The sequence below is a fragment of the Schistocerca piceifrons genome, chromosome X, assembly GCF_021461385.2.
Source record: "Schistocerca piceifrons isolate TAMUIC-IGC-003096 chromosome X, iqSchPice1.1, whole genome shotgun sequence".
In the NCBI taxonomy this organism is placed as follows: domain Eukaryota; kingdom Metazoa; phylum Arthropoda; class Insecta; order Orthoptera; family Acrididae; genus Schistocerca; species Schistocerca piceifrons.
Window position 1 is genome coordinate 922,121,616 of NC_060149.1, and position 18,943 is coordinate 922,140,558.

Below are 18,943 nucleotides of genomic sequence, written 5' to 3' on the forward strand. Positions count from 1 at the left end.
TTGTTAATGGCACTCCAACACATAGGGGCTTAAGATTCTTCTCCATGATACTGTCCATTATCACCCAATCCCCTTAAACAGTTCCTTCCAAGCTGTTGCTGTCGGTCTTTCCCTTTCTGGGTACACCTTCTCTCTTTGTACCGTACACATTCCATTGTCCATACTGATGGCAAGAGCTGATTTCCTTAGTCAGATTCTGCCCCCCCCCCCCCCATTTACTTGTTGAGGAATTCAATGCCCACCACCCACTTTGGGGATCTCAGCGTCCTTGTTCGCGAGGCTCCCTATTGATTGACATTTCCACCAAGCGGATCTTGTTTGCCTCAACACTGGGGAACCTACATTTTTGTCTGCCTCCACAACGAGTTTCTCTCGTTTGGACCTTTCGGTCGGTACTGTTCAGCTACCTCAGCGCTTTGAATGGTTTGCTCTTGCTGATACACTCTCGAGTGACCATTTTCCATGTGTCCTTAGATTGCAGCCACAACTGCCATATATGTGCCCAAGACGCTGAAAGTTTGCCCAAACCAATTGGACACTTTTTTCATCTCTAGCGACATTCAATGACCGCACTTTCCTAGCACTGACGATCAGGTAACTCATGTTAAAGAAGTTATTCTTACAGCCGTGGAACGTTCAATAACTCGCAGCTCTGATTTGCCCCGGCACCTCCCAGTTCTATAGTGGAATGAGGTGTGCCGTGACGCAATACGTGAGCAACGATGTGCTCTTCGTGTTTTCTGCCACCATCCTACTTTAGCCAACTGTATTTGCTACAAGCAGTTGTGTGCGCAATGCCGTCGCATCATCCGCTATAGCAAGAAGGCAAGCTGGGCTTCTTTGCTAGCTCTTTTAACACCTTCATTCCCTCCTCAGAAGTTTGGAGTCGAATTCGATGGTTATCTGGGGGCCTAGTTTCTCCCCAATCTCTGGGCTCACTGTCGTGCGTGATACCTTAGTGGAACCCATCACAGTTTCTAACTCATTGGGTCAACACTTGCTGAGATTTTGAGCTCTTCAAATTACCCGCCAGCCTTTCTCCCAAAGAAACATGCAGCGGAAGTGCAACCTCTTGCTTTCTCCTCTCAAAATAGCGAAAGCTGTAATACCATTTTCTCCTTTGCGGGAACTCCAACACACACACTCTTCTTCTCGCTCTTCTGCCCCAGGACCAGATGGTATGCACATCAAAGTGTTGCTGCATTTATCATACCATAGTCTGCATTACCTCCTTCACCGTTATAATCGAATTTGGACCGACAGTACATTTCCCAGAAGATGGCGGGAAGCTATCATCGTTCCCTTTCCGAAACCTGGAAAGGACAAACGTCTGTCTAGCTATTGCCCCATTTCTCTCACGAGTAGTGTATGTAAGGTCTTGGAGCGTGTGGTGAATTGCCGTTTAGCCTGGTGCCTGGAGTCCCGAAGCCTTTTAACACCTACTCAACGCGGTTTCCGAAAGCATCGTTCTGCAGATGACCATCTTGTTGCTCTCTCCACTTATATAGTGAAGAATTTTCTCAGGAAACGCCAAACGGTAGCAATATTTTTTGATCTGGCGAGAGCATACAATACCTGTTGGAGGACAGGCATCCTCTGCAAACTGTTCTCTTGGCGGTTTCGAGGTTGGCTGCCCCTTTTTATTTCTGAATTTATGGCAAAGCACACATTTAAAGTGCGGGTGAACACTACTCTCTCCCGAGAAAACGGGGCACCCCAGGGCTCAGTGCTAAGTGCTGTACTGTTTGCCATTGCCATAAATCCTATTATTGATTGTCTCTTTCCCAATGTCTCGGGCTCCCTCTTTGTGGACTATTTTGCAATTTACTAAAACTCTCAACAGACCAGACTTCTTGAATGACGTCTTCAAAGATGTCTCGATCGCCTCCACACTCAGAGCATCAAAACCGGCTTCCGCTTTTCTCCTAGTAAGACTGTTAGTGTCAATTTTCGGGGTCGTACGGAGTTTCTTCCGCCTTCTCTACATCTAGGCCATGTTGACCTTCCTTTCGCGGACATCCTAGGTCTTACGTTTGGCAGAAAACTGTGCTGGTCCTCTCACGTTTCCTATCTTTTGGCTCATTGTCTGCAATCCGTCAACACCCTCTGTGTTCTGATTGGTACCTCACGGGGAGTGGACCAAGTGGTTTTTCTCCGCCTATGTTGCGCCTTAGTGTGCTCAAAATTGGACTATGGAAGCGTAGTTTACTCCTCTGCTCGGCTGTCTGGTCCACCGGATTCAGGACTGCCTCCGCTTGCTCCACTTTAGGGGTGTCTCTGTGGCATTCCTCTGGATCCCAGGACACGTTGGTATCCGTGGAAACTAGGCGGCCAATGCAGTGGCTAAGGTTGCAGTCTCTCTTCTTCAGCCTGATGTTCGCATGGTTCCCTTCGCTGATCAACAGAGTGTTTTATGTTGTTGTGTTACTCTTTTATAGCACGCACATTGGTCCACACTTCCCAATAATAAATTGCGGGGCGTGAATGCTCTTCCCTGTGCTTGGACCTATTCCTCCCAAACTCGTCGCTGGGAGGAGGTAATTTTAACTAGACTCCGGACAGGTCACTGTCTTTTTAGCCATTGACATCTTTTAAGTGGTGATCCTCCCCTGCTTTGTCCCCACTGCTCTCAGCTGTGTTGGTGGGACACCCTTTACTTAAGTGCCCCTATTTTACTCCACTATGCGCCCATCTACAGCTGTCGCCTGATATATCTTCCATTTTAGCAGATGACACGTGCTGAGCCAATCACATCCTCGAGTTTATTAGTGTCAGTGAAATGTTGGTCATTTGAAGCTTTTTTGGGGAAAACACCCCCCCCCCCCCATAGGGGTTTTCTAAGCTTTCCATCTGTTTTTTAGTTTCCCCAGTATTTGATTTTTGCTCCCATTGCTGCTGATTTCCATTTCGTGTTTTTTTTACCTAATCCACAGACCAGGCGCTAATGACCATAGCATTTTTGTGCCCTAAAACCACAACAAAAAAAGGTCCTTTCAAAATCTCTCTGCTGGGGAAAAGTAATCAGACCTCAGCCATGATCACTCGAGACATGGGGGATGTGATGCCATCCTGTTGGTACCAGCTGAGGGTGAGTTCATCATCATCCAACTGGTTCGCAAATTCCCGAAACGTTTCGATGTAAACTGCACGTGTCTCAGTAGACCCAAAAAAAAAGTACGATGAAGCGACGCTGTGATATTGCACAGTGAACGCCAACCTTTTGTTAATTCGGGGGTTGTTCGACCATTGCCTAAGCAATAAATTGCTGAAACCAACAGCAAAATGGTGTGCATTTGTCTTTGCCATTGACATTCAGTTCCTGAACAACTGTAAATACGTATGGATAGATGGCATCTTTCTTTGTAGCTCTGTGACATGCTCCATGACATTCAGAATTCCTGAGATAAATGTTGAACAGACTTTGCAGGAGAGACCAACAAACATTTCACATCAGTCAAGTTTTCTTCTGACAATGGCGGCTGCCCCCATCGTGAAGATCCAACCCTGTTCCAGTGCTCTCCATCTTGTTCACTATCTTTTGTACGCAGCATTTAGACAGTATATGTTGGTCACCAAACCGTTCAACACACATTCACTGACATGTCTTAATGGGACCAGTAATCGGATATTGTTTCACAAGAAGCACATGCTTTTTGACAGAGAGCGACACACGTTGTCACTGAACACTGATCTCCAACCACAGCGACGTGCAGAAACACGCTGTTATGTCAAACCACGTTGCAGAGTGCATTGTTGGCACATCAAACGTCAGAAATTACACAATGCAATTGCGGTGGAATTACTACATGTTTGCGGGGCCTCTGTAGAGTATGACACCCTGTAGTTGTGGTTGACAGAATGAAGTTTAGATACGTTACGAGAATCATCTACCTGGCTGTTGCAAGAAGTGGATCACAACAGCTTACCAGAAACAAGGAAATAAGAGTTGTATACTTTGGAACCAGCCATTCCTTTGTTGGTACCTAATGGGAGCTTAGGGGAATGGTGATGTTGTATTTTACTCAAACCAGGTGCAGAGAAAAATAATTGGAATCTGCTCACCCATGTAACAGTTATGAGCTCTAATGAGGGGAAAAGCTGTGCTCTTAACATACGCTTGGGTATAACCACCTTAGCAATTTCTACTTGCTGTTTTACTTTCTCACTTCATATGTTTTCCACTTTGTAAATGTGTGAACTGCAACCAGAAGCATTCGTTTTTATCAGAATGCAAGTTGTAGCACTTTGGTTTGCATGATTGAATACATCTAATGAGATTAATAGTCTACTCTTAGTGCCTCTGTTGTGGGAATTGTACAATGTATTAATTTCATGTACTTCACATTGCCTTGTTGTACATGTACGCAATAAGAATGTGTTCAGGATTATAGACAAGACTTCAGTAAGTAATATTTCAAGGTACATTGTTTCTCATTCACTAATTTTTTCTTGGAAGCTTGGACTGGGCTGTTTTTAATAAGGTTTTATTTGCAGATGTGGAATGGTTGTCAGGGAAAGGTTATAACATATAGAATAATATACGCAAGCTGCTCAGTAAGCTTCAAAGGTATGATGATGTATTATATTTTGTCATTATGTTCTGAACTTCAATAACTGAAAATACCTTTAAATTGCAGACGTGACCAGGAAATGCAGCAGGTAGATTCGGTGGCTCATAGCAGTACGGTGAGTAAACAATCTTTTTTTTTTTTCTGTTAGCGTCTGAATTTGGTGGTAAGTGCTTTTTACGGTTATAGACAATGTTTATTTCTATCTAGTTAGTATTTCTGGATAACTCGCATGTTTAGACCATTCCCATGAAAGGTAAATTGCAGGATGTATTGCAGTGATTAAGGTATTGAATTCACAGTTTATACCAGCAGGGTTCAAATAGATATTGAGCTACCAACATTTTGGTATTACGTGGTTTCTGCACTATTGGCCATTAAAATTGCTACACCAAGAAGAAATGCAGATGATAAGTGGGTACTCATTGGACAAATATATTATACTGGAACTGACATGTGATTACATTTTCACACAATTTGGGTGCATAGATCCCGAGGATCTATGCACCACCTCTGGCCGTAATAACGGCCGTGATACGCATGGGTGTAGAGTCAAACAGAGGTTGGATGGTGTGTACAGGTACAGCTGCCCATGCAGCTTCGACGTGATACCACAGTTCATCAAGAGTAGTGACTGGCGTATTGTGACGAGCCAGTTGCTCGGCCACCATTGAGCAGACATTTTCAATTGGTGAGAGATCTGGAGAATGTGCTGGCCAGGGCAGCAGTCGAACATTTCCTGTATCCAGAAAGGCCCGTACAGGACCTGCAGCATTCAGTCGCACATTAGCCTGCTGAAATGTAGGGTTTCACAGGGATCGAATGAAGGGTAGAGCCATGGTTCATAACACATCTGAAATGTAACGTCCACTGTTCAAAGTGCCGTCAATGCGAACAAGAGGTAACAAAGATGTGTAACCAATGGCACCCCATACCATCACGCCAGGTGATACGCCAGTATGGCGAAGACGAATACACACTTTCAATGTGTGTTCACCGCGATGTCGCCAAACACGGATGCGACCATCATGATTCTGTAAACAGAACCTGGATTCATCCAAAAAAAATGACGTTTTGCCATTCGTGCACCCAGGTTCGTAATTGAGTACACCATCGCAGGCGTTCCTGTCTGTGATGCAGCGTCAAGGGTAACTGCAGCCATGGTCTCAGAGCTGATAGTCCATGCTGCTGCAAACGTCATAGAACTGTTCGTGCAAATGTTTGTTGTCTTGCAATTGTCCCCATCTGTTGACTCAGGGATCGAGACATGGCTGCACGATCTGTTACAGCCATGCGGATAAGATGCCTATCATCTCGACTGCTAGTTACTCGAGGGCTTTGGGATCCAGCACAGCATTCTGTATTACCCTCCTGAACCCACCGATTCCATATTCTGCTAACAGTCATTGGATGTCGACCAACACGAGCAGCAATGTTGCGATATGATAAACCGCAACCGCAATCGCGATAGGCTACATTCCGACCTTTATCAAAGTCGGAAACGTGATGGTACGCATTTCTCGTCCTTACATGAGGCATCATGACGACGTTTCACCAGGCAACACCAGTCAACTACTGTCTGTGTATGAGAAATTGGTTGGAAACTTTCCTCATGTCAGCACACTGTAGATGCCGCCACCGGTGCCGACCTTGTGTGAATGCTCTGAAAAGCTACGCATTTGCATATCACAGCATCTTCTTCCTGTTGGTTAAATTTCGCGTCTGTAGCACGTCATCTACATGGTGTAGCAATTTTAATGGCCTGTAGTGTATAAATTGCTTGAGGCAAATGCAAAGATAGTTCCTTTGGAAAGGCCACCACTGATTTCCTCCCACCATCTATGTCCAATCTGAGTTGGTGATCTGCGCATACTGATGGGAAGTCCTGAATTTTACCACTTACTTGACATCACTATAGTCTGTTTAAAATTACTTTTGGATTGACAGTTCGGCAGGAGCATGTGGAGGCATGGAGCAGGGTTGCCATGTCCCACACAGAACTCGTGCACAATCTTAAATTTCATTCAACTCACTCAAACTTGTAAACTACTAACTTTATAACTATGTAATTTGCATCAATGTGTGCTAGAAGAGGTGCAGTATCTTATCATTCTAGCTTTAACTGTGGCAATAAATTATTAAAACAAGACACACTTTACGAAAATCCATTTTCTGATGTTACAGAATTTTCAACAAGAGTGGAGTTTTTTTGTTATTGAAGTTAGGTGAACAGATAAAGCAAGTGAAATCTTAAGAACACATCAAATCTTCCTCTGCTCCAAATCAGAACTCAGTTTTCTAACAAGAGATAATTTCTGTTAAATATCACACACAATGGTCAGCTCACATGTCAAGTACGAAGCAGTTGCCCTTATGGTTCTGTTACAAGAAATGGATTGCTAGGTTCATAATTAACCTGTTACTAATTTTTCTTATCCACCTACTTATTTCTAGCATAACAGAACATAATATTTATGCATGTTTATCGCAGTGAGAAAATGTTAGGAGAAAGAACAAATGAATGCAAAAAAGTTGCTTTGCTATTGCAGCAATTATATTGTAAACATTAATATTTATTTTTTGTGATATAGACTGAATTCCTGAGACCACCTTCATTTGGAGTTAGTTACTGATAAGACGTTCTTATTATAATGTCATAAGTTACGAAAGTTTTTGTTATGTAGTAATTGTTGTTGTGTTCTTCAGTCCTGAGACTGGTTTGATGCAGCTCTCCATGCTACTCTATCCTGTGCAAGCTTCATCTCCCAGTACCTACTGCAATCTACATCCTTTTGAATCTGTTTAGTGTATTCGTCTCCTGGTCTCCCTCTACGATTCGTACCCTCCACGCTGCCCTCCAGTGCTAAATTTGTGATCCCTTGATGCCTCAGAACATGTCCTACCAACCGATCCCTTCTCCTAGTCAAGTTGTGCCACAAACTCCTCTTCTCTCCAATTCTATTCAATACCTCCTCATTAGTTATGTGATCTACCCATCTAATCTTCAGCATTCTTCTGTAGCACCACATTTCGAAAGCTTCTATTCTCTTCTTGTCCAAACTATTTATTGTCCATGTTTCACTTCCATACATGGCTACACTCCATACAAGTACTTTCAGAAACGACTTCCTGACACTTAAATCTATACTCGATATTAACAAATTTCTCTTCTTCAGAAACGCTTTCCTTGCCATTACCATTCTACATTTTCTATCCTCTCTACTTATGCCATCATCAGTTATTTTGCTCCCCAAATAGCAAAACTCATTTACTACTTTAAGTGTCTCATTTCCTAATCTAATTCCCGCAGCATCACCGGATTTGACTCCATTCCATTATCATCATTTTGCTTTTGTTGATGTTCATCTTATATCCTCCTTTTAAGACACTGTCCATTCCATTCAGCTGCTCTTCCAGGTCCTTAGCTGTCTCTGACAGAATTACAATGTCATCGGTGAACCACAAAGTTTTTATTTCTTCTCATGGATTTTAGTTCCTACTCCGAATTTTTCTTTTGTTTCCTTTATTGCTTGCTCAATGTACAGATTGAATAACATCGGGGAGAGGCTACAACCCTGTCTCACTCCCTTCCCAACCACTGCTTCCCTTTCATGTCCCTCGATTCTTATAACTGCCATCTGGTTTCTGTACAAATTGTAAATGACGAAGAACGCTCAGGCCGGCCCTCTGTCATCACTGATGATTTGGTGGCTGCAGTCGAAACAAAGATTCGTGAGGACAGAAGATTCACAATTTCCACTATTTCTTTGGAATTTCCACAAGTTTCAAGATCGGTTTTGTACAAAATTGTGTCTGAAAACCTAAACTTTAAGAAACTGTGTTCTCGGTGGGTACCCAGACTCCTCACAGAGGACCACAAAGGGAAGAGATTGGCCACTTCATTGGACATTTTGATTCGTTATGAGGAAGAAGGGGATGACATGTTGAATCAAATTGTCACTGGAGACGAAACATGGGTATCCCATATCACTCCCGAAAGCAAGCAACAATCGATGGAATGGCGACACACAACCTCACCCGTCAGGGTCAAAGCCAAACAGACGCTGCCAAAGTGCAAGATTATGGCAACTGTGCTCTGGGACCGGTGCGGTGTTTTTTGCTAGTGGACTTTATGCCACGAGGAACGACAATCAACTCAGATGCCTACTGTGCAACTCTAAAGAAGCTCCACAGAGCAATTCAAAACCCTCGTATCATGGTATTGGTGGAATGCAGTCATTATTCCTTACTTTCCACAAATGCTTAAAAAGGCTTTCCAGGAGGATGCTATGAGCTGCTCACAAGTTTTCAACTAGTTTGGGCACTTAAAACATGGTGAGATGAGTGTTGAAGACCAACTTAGTTCTGGATGCCCTACTAACTTCACAAAACAAGAAAAAAAAATTGATAAATCCACCAAACAATCAGTGAAGATCATTGTCTCATGATTCACCCAATTTCACTAGTCAGTCATGCGTTGGAGCTCATGCTAGTGGATTTTGGGAGAGGATCTGTACTTCAGACATGTTGCCGCAAAATTTGTTCCGCACTTTCTCACACAGGACCCAAAAAAAAAAAAACCATGCACATGAATGTGTGTCAGGACTTGAAAACAGAGACTGAAAGTGATCCAGATTTTTTGAACAAAATAGTTAAGGTGATGAGTGTTAGTGTTGTGGGTATGACCCAGAACCCAAGCATACGTCAAGCCAGAGGAGGACTCTCAACTCTTCCAGGCCAAAAATAGCAAGGCAAGTGAGGTCAAATGTGAAGACGACGATCATTGTCTTTTTCTATGTTTGATGATGAATTGTGCATCAGTAACTTGTACCTCCCTCACCAGACCATTAACCAGCAGTTTCATTTGGAAGTTTTAAGACACCTGACAGAGGATGTGTGTAGGAAACTCCTCAAACTTTGGCATCAGGTGTCCAGTTCATTCATAATGAGAATGCTCCTGCACATACGGCCTTAAGAGTGACCCACCATTTGGCATCTCAGGGATGGTCTGTCTGTTTTTTCCCACCTGCCGTATTTGCCAGAATTTGTCCCATGAGGCATTTTCATTTTATATCCTCTCTACTTCGACCATCATCTGTGTTTAATTTGCTGCTGCCAAAATAGCAAAACTCATGTTCCCCCTCCCTCCCTACGACGAAAAGTGTGGGTACCCATCAGCTGATTGTTTCATGTCTCTGCAATGTTTTTGATCGTCCGTGAACGAGTGTGGCAGAAAGTGACAACAGGTTTTTTATTTTTGCCTAAATTTTCAGTCACAATGCGATGCACAGTTTTTTAGGAAGTCCAGTGAACTCCGCAATTAAGCTGGTAGATGCACAATGATCATTTTGAAGAATTTCAGCAACTGTTCAAACATTTTCTTCTACTGGAATTGCTGATGCTCCTGGATGTCAATCATCTTCAATGCTCTCTCTACCATCACGGAATCTTGCATACAACATAAAAATGGTTTTACGACTCATTGCTTTACTACTATACACACACCGTATCTCTTGAAAAGTTTGTGTGACACTCTTCCCACTTTGAAACAAAATGTAATGATTGCACTTGCTCTATCACTCTTTTGATGACAAAGGGTCAAAACATGCTGCTACTGTTTAGTGTACTATGAGCAGTCCATGATGCCAGTGCAACACTGTCAAAAGACTTTTTCTTAAGTCTACAAATCCTATAATGTAGGTTTGCCTTTCCTTAACCTATCTTCTAAGATAAGTCGTAGGGTCTGTACTGCCTCACGTGTTCCCACATTTTTCCGGAATCCAAACTGATCATTTCTGTTTCTTTTTTTTGTAAATAATTCGTGTCAGTATTTTGCAACCATGTCTTATTAAATTGGTGGTTTGGTAGTTTTCACACCTGTCAGCTACTTCTTTCTTTGAAATTGGCATTACTACATTCTTCTTGAAGTCTGAGGGTATTTCATCTGTCATACATCTTGCACACTAGATGGAAGAGTTTTGCCATAGCTGGCTCTCCTAAGACTGTCTGCAATTCTGAGGAAATATAGTCTAACCCAAGGGCCGTGTTTCGACGTAGATCTTTCAGAGCTTTGTCAAATTCTTCGTGCAGTATTATATCTCTCATCTGATGTTCATCATTAATCATTTTATATTGAATTTACAATGTCTTCATATAGGAACTGCATCAACAATGGTAGCATAGAAATCTAAATCTCCTATGGCCTTCCAATTATTCCCAAGACATTTACATAGTAAATTATTCTGATCAGTCTTATTTGCTTCACTCGTACTTTTGTATGATTAAATTACTGATGGTTCAGCAACATACCACATTGTCTTCCCATTTTTTAGAATGGGGCTGAACATTTTGGATGGATCATTACAACAGTAAATTGGCTCCATTTGTATTTTGACGATGAAATTTCACCTTTAATTGAGTTTCAGAATATTTCATTTCATGTCACTAATACTGTCAATCTTTTGAAAATGTTAACTGATTGCTTTGTAGTCTCTCTCACTCCAATTGTCATCTCAAACACGATGTGAACCTACCACTTTATAAACACTATGATGATGTGTGGGTGTCAGTGTCTTACATTTTTCAAATATGTTTTTCCAAAACTCCGTCACCAGAAAGAAATGATTGGCCTCATACAAGAAAAAACAGTGTTATGTTCTTGAGCTGCTGAGGAACTTTAACTAGAAAGGGATTTAAAGTGTGTACCACATGGGAATTCCTATTCTGCCTTCCACAGCAATCTGCAACAAGCATCAAGCTATCATTCTCAATAGGGAACTCACCAAACTTCTCGAGATGATCAAAAGATCTGAAGCAACCTCAACAGAGCATCTGTCAGCTTGATTTTATCTCCAGACATAGAAGTTAGGAATTTTTTTATCTGCGTCTCTTACACAGAGTGTGTGATGGCTTATTCGACGTGAATAATATACCTCATTAATTGATAGTTTAGGAAGGACCTGTATCTGTTGCATATCAAAGCAGAGGGTTGTTGAATTACGGAGCTTCTCCTTCATAAGTTGATGAAAAGTTTTTGCCCTCAACCTGTGAGGATGCAAATTAGTAAGAACTTTGTGATTTTTTCATTTTGGGCAGCTGTAGCCAATCGGAGACACTTTAAGGCAGTGGCTTCGAGTATTTGAGGCAAGTGTTCCAAAAACTAAGTTAAATTTTGAGCTGAATACTTTCGGAAAGAACAACCAGTTCTACTTTTAATTCACTTGATATACTTGTATTATACGTTCTGAACATACTGATGCTCAGTTCTGAAGAAAAGTACAGTCATTCTTCCTAGAATGATAGCTCTCCCTACTCTTTAGGCTGAAGATGAAACTAACAACATTTCTTTTTCTTGTGATTACCCCCTCTCCATTCTTTACATCCTACCACCCCTAATTGATTTAGCAATACTATTTAGGCAACTATGTCAGTATTCAAACAGATTTGCAATCTGTACACACTGGTTTCAAATCTTTATTTACTGGAATGTGATACTTCACGATCATTGCTGTAGCTTTCCTAGTATCAGCTCTTAAGTGGCATTTCTGTGGCGCACAAACATGTATCGTCAATGAAACATGCTGATCCTTTTCACTTTTGTTTAGGACTCAGAGTACTTTATTTTTTGGCATTTAGTAGGAAATGTGCTAGTACATTGCAGCAATAGAAATGACGTTCTTTGTGCTTGCATGGTGGTGTGAACATGGTCATATCAGGATCTTTATAGGAGTTCCTACAATAAATATGGATGAGTGTCATAAATACAGAATTTCAGCATTATTTAAAATTTTGGCAGGGTCGGGTTATTGTTTGTAGTGAGACTTACAATCCCAATATTCTTTTCTAAATTTTATTTTTATGTATCCCGCTTCGGATTTAAGGCGATAAGGTATGTTTAAAACTGCTTCATGTAGAATTAATGTTGGACACAATACGATTTGAAACATGCGCTATAGAGGCCTAAGTAAGATTTGAAGCAACGTCTAGTTGTCTGACACTACGAGACATGTTTTTCAAGTAAGGTCCGTTTTGTTGTAGACACTAGTAGTTTGTGCATGTACCGCAACAAGCATGTGCGTCATATACTGGCATGCCTCGGGAACAACTGTGCTCAGTTTCAGCTCTGTAGCTAACATGTATGGTTCTGTTCTGTGTTTCAAAATGTTTAAGATTACCAACTCACCCACCTTGTGTGAGGTTCTTTCAGTGATATGGTTTTTGTCAGAAAGGAACCTTTATGCCGCAGAAATTCATAGACAGATTTGTGAAGTGTATAGTAATACTGTTATGAGTGAAAGCAAAGTGCGAAAGTGGGTACGAGAATTCAAAGATGGCCATGACAACGTCCATGATGAGGACCTCTCTGGTTGCCCTTCTTTGATTACATACGATTTGGTGGATTCAGTTGAAGTGAGGATTCGTGAGAACAGGCACTTCACAATAACAGGTCTCTCAAACAAATCAATGCTTTACAACATTGTTTCTGAACACCTAAAGTTTAGGAAACTGTGCTCCTGTTGGGTCCCGAAGCTCCAAACAGACGACCACAAAAACCAAAGATCTGAGTGTGCGATGAAGTTCTTGACTTGCTATCATGGAGAAGGTGAAGGCTTCTTGGGACAGGGTTGTAGCCTCTCCCCGATGTTATTCAATCTCTATATTGAGCAAGCAGTGAAGGAATCAAAAGAAAAATTCGGAGTAGGTTTTAAAATCCATGGAGAAGAAATAAAAACTTTGAGGTTTGCCGATAACATTTTAATTCTGTCAGACAGCAAAGGACCTGGAGGAGCAGTTGAACACAATGGATAAAGTCTTGAAAGGAGGATATAAGATGAACATCAACAAAAGCAAAATGAGGATAATGGAATGTAGTCAAATTAAATCCGGTGATGCTGCGGGAATTAGATTAGGAAATGAGACACTTAAAGTAGTAAATGAGTTTTGCTATTTGGGGAGCAAAATAACTGATGGTTGAAGTAGACGGGATATAAAATGTAGACTGGCGTTTCTGAAGAAGAGAAATTTGTTATCATGGAGTATAGATTTAAGTTTCAGGAAGCCGTTTCTGAAAGTATTTGTATGGAGTGTAGCCATGTATGGAAGTGAAACATGGATGATAAATAGTTTAGACAAGAAGAGAATAGAAGCTTTCGAAATGCGGTGCTACAGAAGAATGCTGAAGATTAGATGGTGTAGATCACATAACTAATGAGGAGGTATTGAATAGAATTGGAGAGAAGAGAAATTTGTGGCACAACTTGACTAGGAGAAGGGATCGGTTGGTAGGACATGTTCTAAGGCATCAAGAGATCATCAATTAAGTATTTCGATGGCAGAGTGGAGGGTAAAAATCGTAGAGGTAGACAAAGAGAAAAATACACTAAGCAGATTCAGAAGGATGTAGGTTGCAGTAGATACTGGGAGATGAAGCTTGCACAGGATAGAGTAGCATGGAGAGCTGCATCAAACCAGTCTCTGGACTGAAGACAACAACATCCCCTTTGGGGTTCTCCCAGGACCGGTCAGAGAGGTGCCCTCTTGGCTGACCTTCTTAACCAACTTAACCTTTTCTGCCTTAACAATGGAGCACCCACTTTCCTTTGCGACTCCTCTCACTTCTATTCTTATTTGGACCTTCCTTTTGCACTGCCCAGCTTGCCCCTCATCTTGAGTGGTCCGTTTGTTCAGACACCTACTTGAGTGGTCCGTTTGTTCAGTCACCTACTTGAGTGACCATTTCCCGTGTGCTCTCCATTTGCTGACTCCTACCCCATCCGCTTGCACGTGCAAATGGCAGCTTATTATGGCTGACTGGCAGCTTTACTCCTCCGTGGCCACCTTTGAAGGACAAGATTTCCCCATTTGTGATGACCAGGTGGACTATATCACCAACGTTATCCTTAATGCTGCAGATTGTTCTATTCCTCGCAGTTCCTCTTTACCACGTTGTGTCCCAGTCCCTTGGTGAACTGAGGCACGCCGCCATGCAGTTTGCACACAGAGACGTGCTCTCCATGTTTTTAGCAGTCATCCTATGATGGAAAACTGCCTCCATTATAAATTATGGAAGTTTTGAGCTCTTCCCACTATCACCCTACTTTCCTCCATTGGAAACATGTGGAGCAGGCCCAGGCGACACCCTTCTTTTCTCTGAATCGTGAGTGCTACAATGCCACCTCTACTATGAGGGAGCTCAATCATGCTCTCAGTTCATCCCGATCCTCCGCCCCATGGCCGGACACTGTCCATATTCAGATGTTGCAACACCTTTCTCTTGCAGGCAAGCAGTTTCTGCTTAACACATACAACCACATCTGGGCAGAGGGCAGATTTCCTGGATGCTGGCGTGAAGCCACTGTCATGCGTAAACCTAAGCCCAGTAAGGACAAAAACCTTACTTCTAGTTACCGCCCCATCTCTCTTACCAGCTATGTCTGCAAGGTGATGGAATGTATGATTCATGCCTGGCTGGTATGGTGTCTCGGGTCTCGCAGTTTACTGACGAAAGCACAGTGTGGATTTAGAGCACGGCGTTTTGCAGTTGTCCATCTTGTTACTTTGTCCACCCATGTCATGAATAGTTTTCTGCGGAAATCCCAGACTGGTCGTGTTTTTAGATTTGGAGAAGGCCTACTACACCTGCTGGAGAACTGGTATCCTCCATACTCTTTACACATGGGGCTTTACGTAAAAGTACTTCATCAAAATATTCAATACTTTGGTAACAAAAATTTAGAAGCAGAAGTACTCCTGAGTCAAGTAAGACCAGACATATAACATGTCAGTGAACATGGGCTACCTGAAAGTAAAATCGGTAATGTTGCAGTAGAGGACTAAAACTAGAAAAATTACTTCTGCTGCAGATCTAAATATAAGGGTGGTGGCAAATTGCTAGCTTATTGAGAATGAATATGAAGAGAAAGCTTATTATATGTGGAGACTTCAACATTGACACGGGAAAAAGACACAAAAATAAGACAGGATTTTGAAAAATTGTTAATACAGCATAAAATGAAAGTAACAATAACTGCACCAACAAGAGTGACTTCACAAAGTGAGACAGTTATTGACAACATAATTACTAATATGTGTAACTATGAGTCACATGTAATTCAGACAGAAATATCTGATCATCATGGACAAATAATCAGCTTTTGCAGAAGTAATGACACAGTATCAGAACCAAAACAAACAACCAAAGAAATTAGGATCATCAGTGAACAAAATATCAACATCTTTAGAACAATGTTAAGTAAGGAAACCTGGAATGAAACCCTACAGGCCCAAAGTGTAAATGAAAAATATGACGCATTTATTTCAACAATTAAATACCATTTTAATGTATTATTTCCCAAAGTAAAGAGACAAGAAAGACTGCAAGATCAAACACAGTGGATTACCAGTGAAATACTAGAACAGCGAAGGAAGCTGCAGGATCTCAATGCTGAAAGAAAGGAAAAAGATGGGTCAAACAAAGAAGAAGGTATTAGGTCAATTAAAATAGACAACACAGTGGTCACAGATGGTATGGAAATAGCAAACATACTGAATAATAATTATATCAGTGTAGTAGAAAACTTAAAATTGGAAAGAAATAGTCAAAAACAGAAGAGCATTAGGGTACCAAAAAGATCATGCAATACTATGTTCTCAAGACCAGTCACGGAAGATGAACTACGGAACACTATACAGAAACTGAAGTCCAAGGAATCAGCTGGTGATGCTGAAATATCAAATCGTGTAATAAAGCTGGTAAGTGAGCAGATAATAACACCACTGCTGAACATAGCAAACTGTTCTTTCAGAGATGGAATTTTTCCAGAAAAACTGAAGATAACAGAGGTGGTGCCAGTGTACAAGAAAGGGTATAGCGATGACCCCAACTACTACAGACCATCAAAATATCCACGGGTGTGCTGCCGGTCTATAATGTCCAACGGGCACAATATTTTGGCGATCATACATGTCGCCATCATCAGGTGAACTGATGGACTGAGCTCCTGTGAACGTGCCGGCACGGAGATCCGTACGCTATGGCTGCTCAGAGGGAACTGGGTTCGGTCGCGGCGGCGGCCGATTTAAATACCCTCCGCCTGCGGCGCGCTCCCTCCGCCGTCCGCGCCACGATCGCGCGGGGGAACAGATTGCGACGGCGTCTGAGATGACGTTGGTGTGATGGCTCTGTCCGCCGTGGTCTTCACAACTATACGTTTGCTCGATTTACTCTTGATTAACCCAATCGCTGGTTCCCAAGCCTTGCTAAGATTATAGCCACAGTCACGGTTTATGAGGTCGTCATTGGTGCGAATTTCGATGGCCTCTCTAACAACGCTGTCCCAGTATCTCGACGTCTGGACCAGAATCCTCGTGCGGTCATACTCCATGGCGTGATTTTCCGACAAACAATGTTCAGCGATCGCCGACTTGCTCTGATACATCAGTCAAGTGTACCTCTGGTGTTCACGGCATCGATCCTCGACGGTACGCATTGTCTGACCAATATACGACTTGCCACAGTGACACGGAATCTGGTACATGCCGGCCTTCCTCAAACCGAGGTCATCTTTGGCGCTCCCCACCAGTGCACGAGTTTTATTTGGAGGACAAAACACAGTTCCGACGCGGTGTTTCTTCAGAATGCGGGCGATTTTCCCCGAGAGTGCGCCTGTGTATGGAATAAATGCAGTGCCTACCTCCTCCCTCATGACTTCATCCATCTCAACAGGTTGTGCTGCAGTGGTTGGGCGGAGAGCACGTTGAATCTGCCACTCTGAGTACCCATTTTTTCGAAATACAGTTCTCAGATGTTCCAATTCCTGGGGTAGACTCTCTTAGTCAGAGATAGTGCGCGCCCTATGTACTAGAGTTTTAAGTACCCCATTCCTCTGTGAAGGGTGGTGGCAGCTGTCTGCGTGCAAATACAGATCAGTGTGCGTAGTCTTCCAATACACCCCGTGACCTAGGGTGCCGTCAGCCCTTCTCTTGACCAAGACGTCAAGGAAAGGTAATTTACCCTCCGTTTCAGTCTCCATAGTGAATTTGATGTTGGGGTGTATGGAGTTTAGAAGTCAAGGATTTTATCCATACCATGTGGCCAGATGAGGAACGTGTCGTCCACGTAACGGAAAAAGCAAGTAGGTTTCCATACGGATGACGACAGGGCTTCCTCCTCGAAGTTCTCCATGTACAAATTCGCTACCACCGGTGAGAGTGGGCTACCCATGGCGGAGGGTATTTAAATCGGCCACCGCCACGACCGAACCCAGTTCCCTCTGAGCAGCCATAGCGTACGGATCTCTGTGCCGGCACGTTCACAGGAGCTCAGTCCGTCAGTTCACCTGATGATGGCGACATGTATGATCGCCGAAATATTGTGCCCGTTGGACACTATAGACGGGCAGCACACCCGTGGATATTTTGATTATCAAATACGCCGGGAGAAACTCAAGAATCACAACTACAGACCAGTTTCACATATATCAGGTTTCTCGAAAATCCTGGAAATGCGTATGTATACTTAGTTAATTATTTGGACAAACATAACATTCTCATACCCTCACAACATGGTTTCAGAAAGGGTAAATCTATAGAATCAGCAATTGCCAGTCTAACAGAATACGTTTTTCAGTCCTTAGATGAAAAAAAGGTTGTCTCTGCAATGTTTCTGGATCTTTCAAAAGCATTTGATACCATTGACCATGAAATTAGGCAACTATGGCATTCAAGGGCAACCAGGTGAATGGATAAAATCATACTTCTGCAACTGCAGGCAGTATGTATCATTAGGAAACTCATACCAGTCAGTTACCAAACCCATCAAATATGAAGTGCTGCAGGGTTCGGTAATGGGCCACTGTTATTTAATGTGTTTGTGAATGATATAGGTGTTGAGGAGGAAGAAAAGAAAATATTGTATGCTGATGACATGAAAATACTAAATAGTGACCAAAATGTGGAACAGCTTGAGAGAAGAGCATACATATCTGCAAATGTCACAGCTCAATGGCTGTTGGAAAGTGAACTGGTTATAAATCTAAAAAAGACTACATATGCAGCATTTAAAAACAAGAAGGCTGTAGACATGGATTTAGAGGTTGATGGAACAAGGCTGGAAGAAGTAGAATCTGCTAGATTTTTAGGTATTCTTGTGGATAATGAACTCAAATGAAAAAAAAAAAAAAAAAAAAAAAGTATTGTCTGTAAGAAACTGAGCTCTGTCATATTCTTAATGATGCAGCTATCACAGTATTCAGACAAGAACCTTCTGTGTACAGTGTATCGTGGACTTTTCGAACCATACTTACAGTATTTAGTGACTGTGGGGGGAAACTCAAACAATAGACAAAATGACTGTTCACATTACAAAAAAAAAAAAA

At 42.2% G+C, this 18,943-nt stretch overlaps 1 protein-coding gene across 3 annotated transcripts in view; it reads left to right on the plus strand.

The window, feature by feature from the left end:
- Window positions 1–18,943, plus strand: part of LOC124723157 (homeotic protein female sterile) — a 263,408-nt gene that overhangs the window by 24,605 nt on the left and 219,860 nt on the right. For all 3 annotated transcript variants that reach the window (XM_047248347.1, XM_047248348.1, XM_047248349.1), the window contains exon 3: window positions 4,638–4,686. In XM_047248347.1, the coding sequence (XP_047104303.1) occupies window positions 4,638–4,686 (49 nt within the window). The remainder of the gene's footprint in view (window positions 1–4,637; window positions 4,687–18,943) is intronic.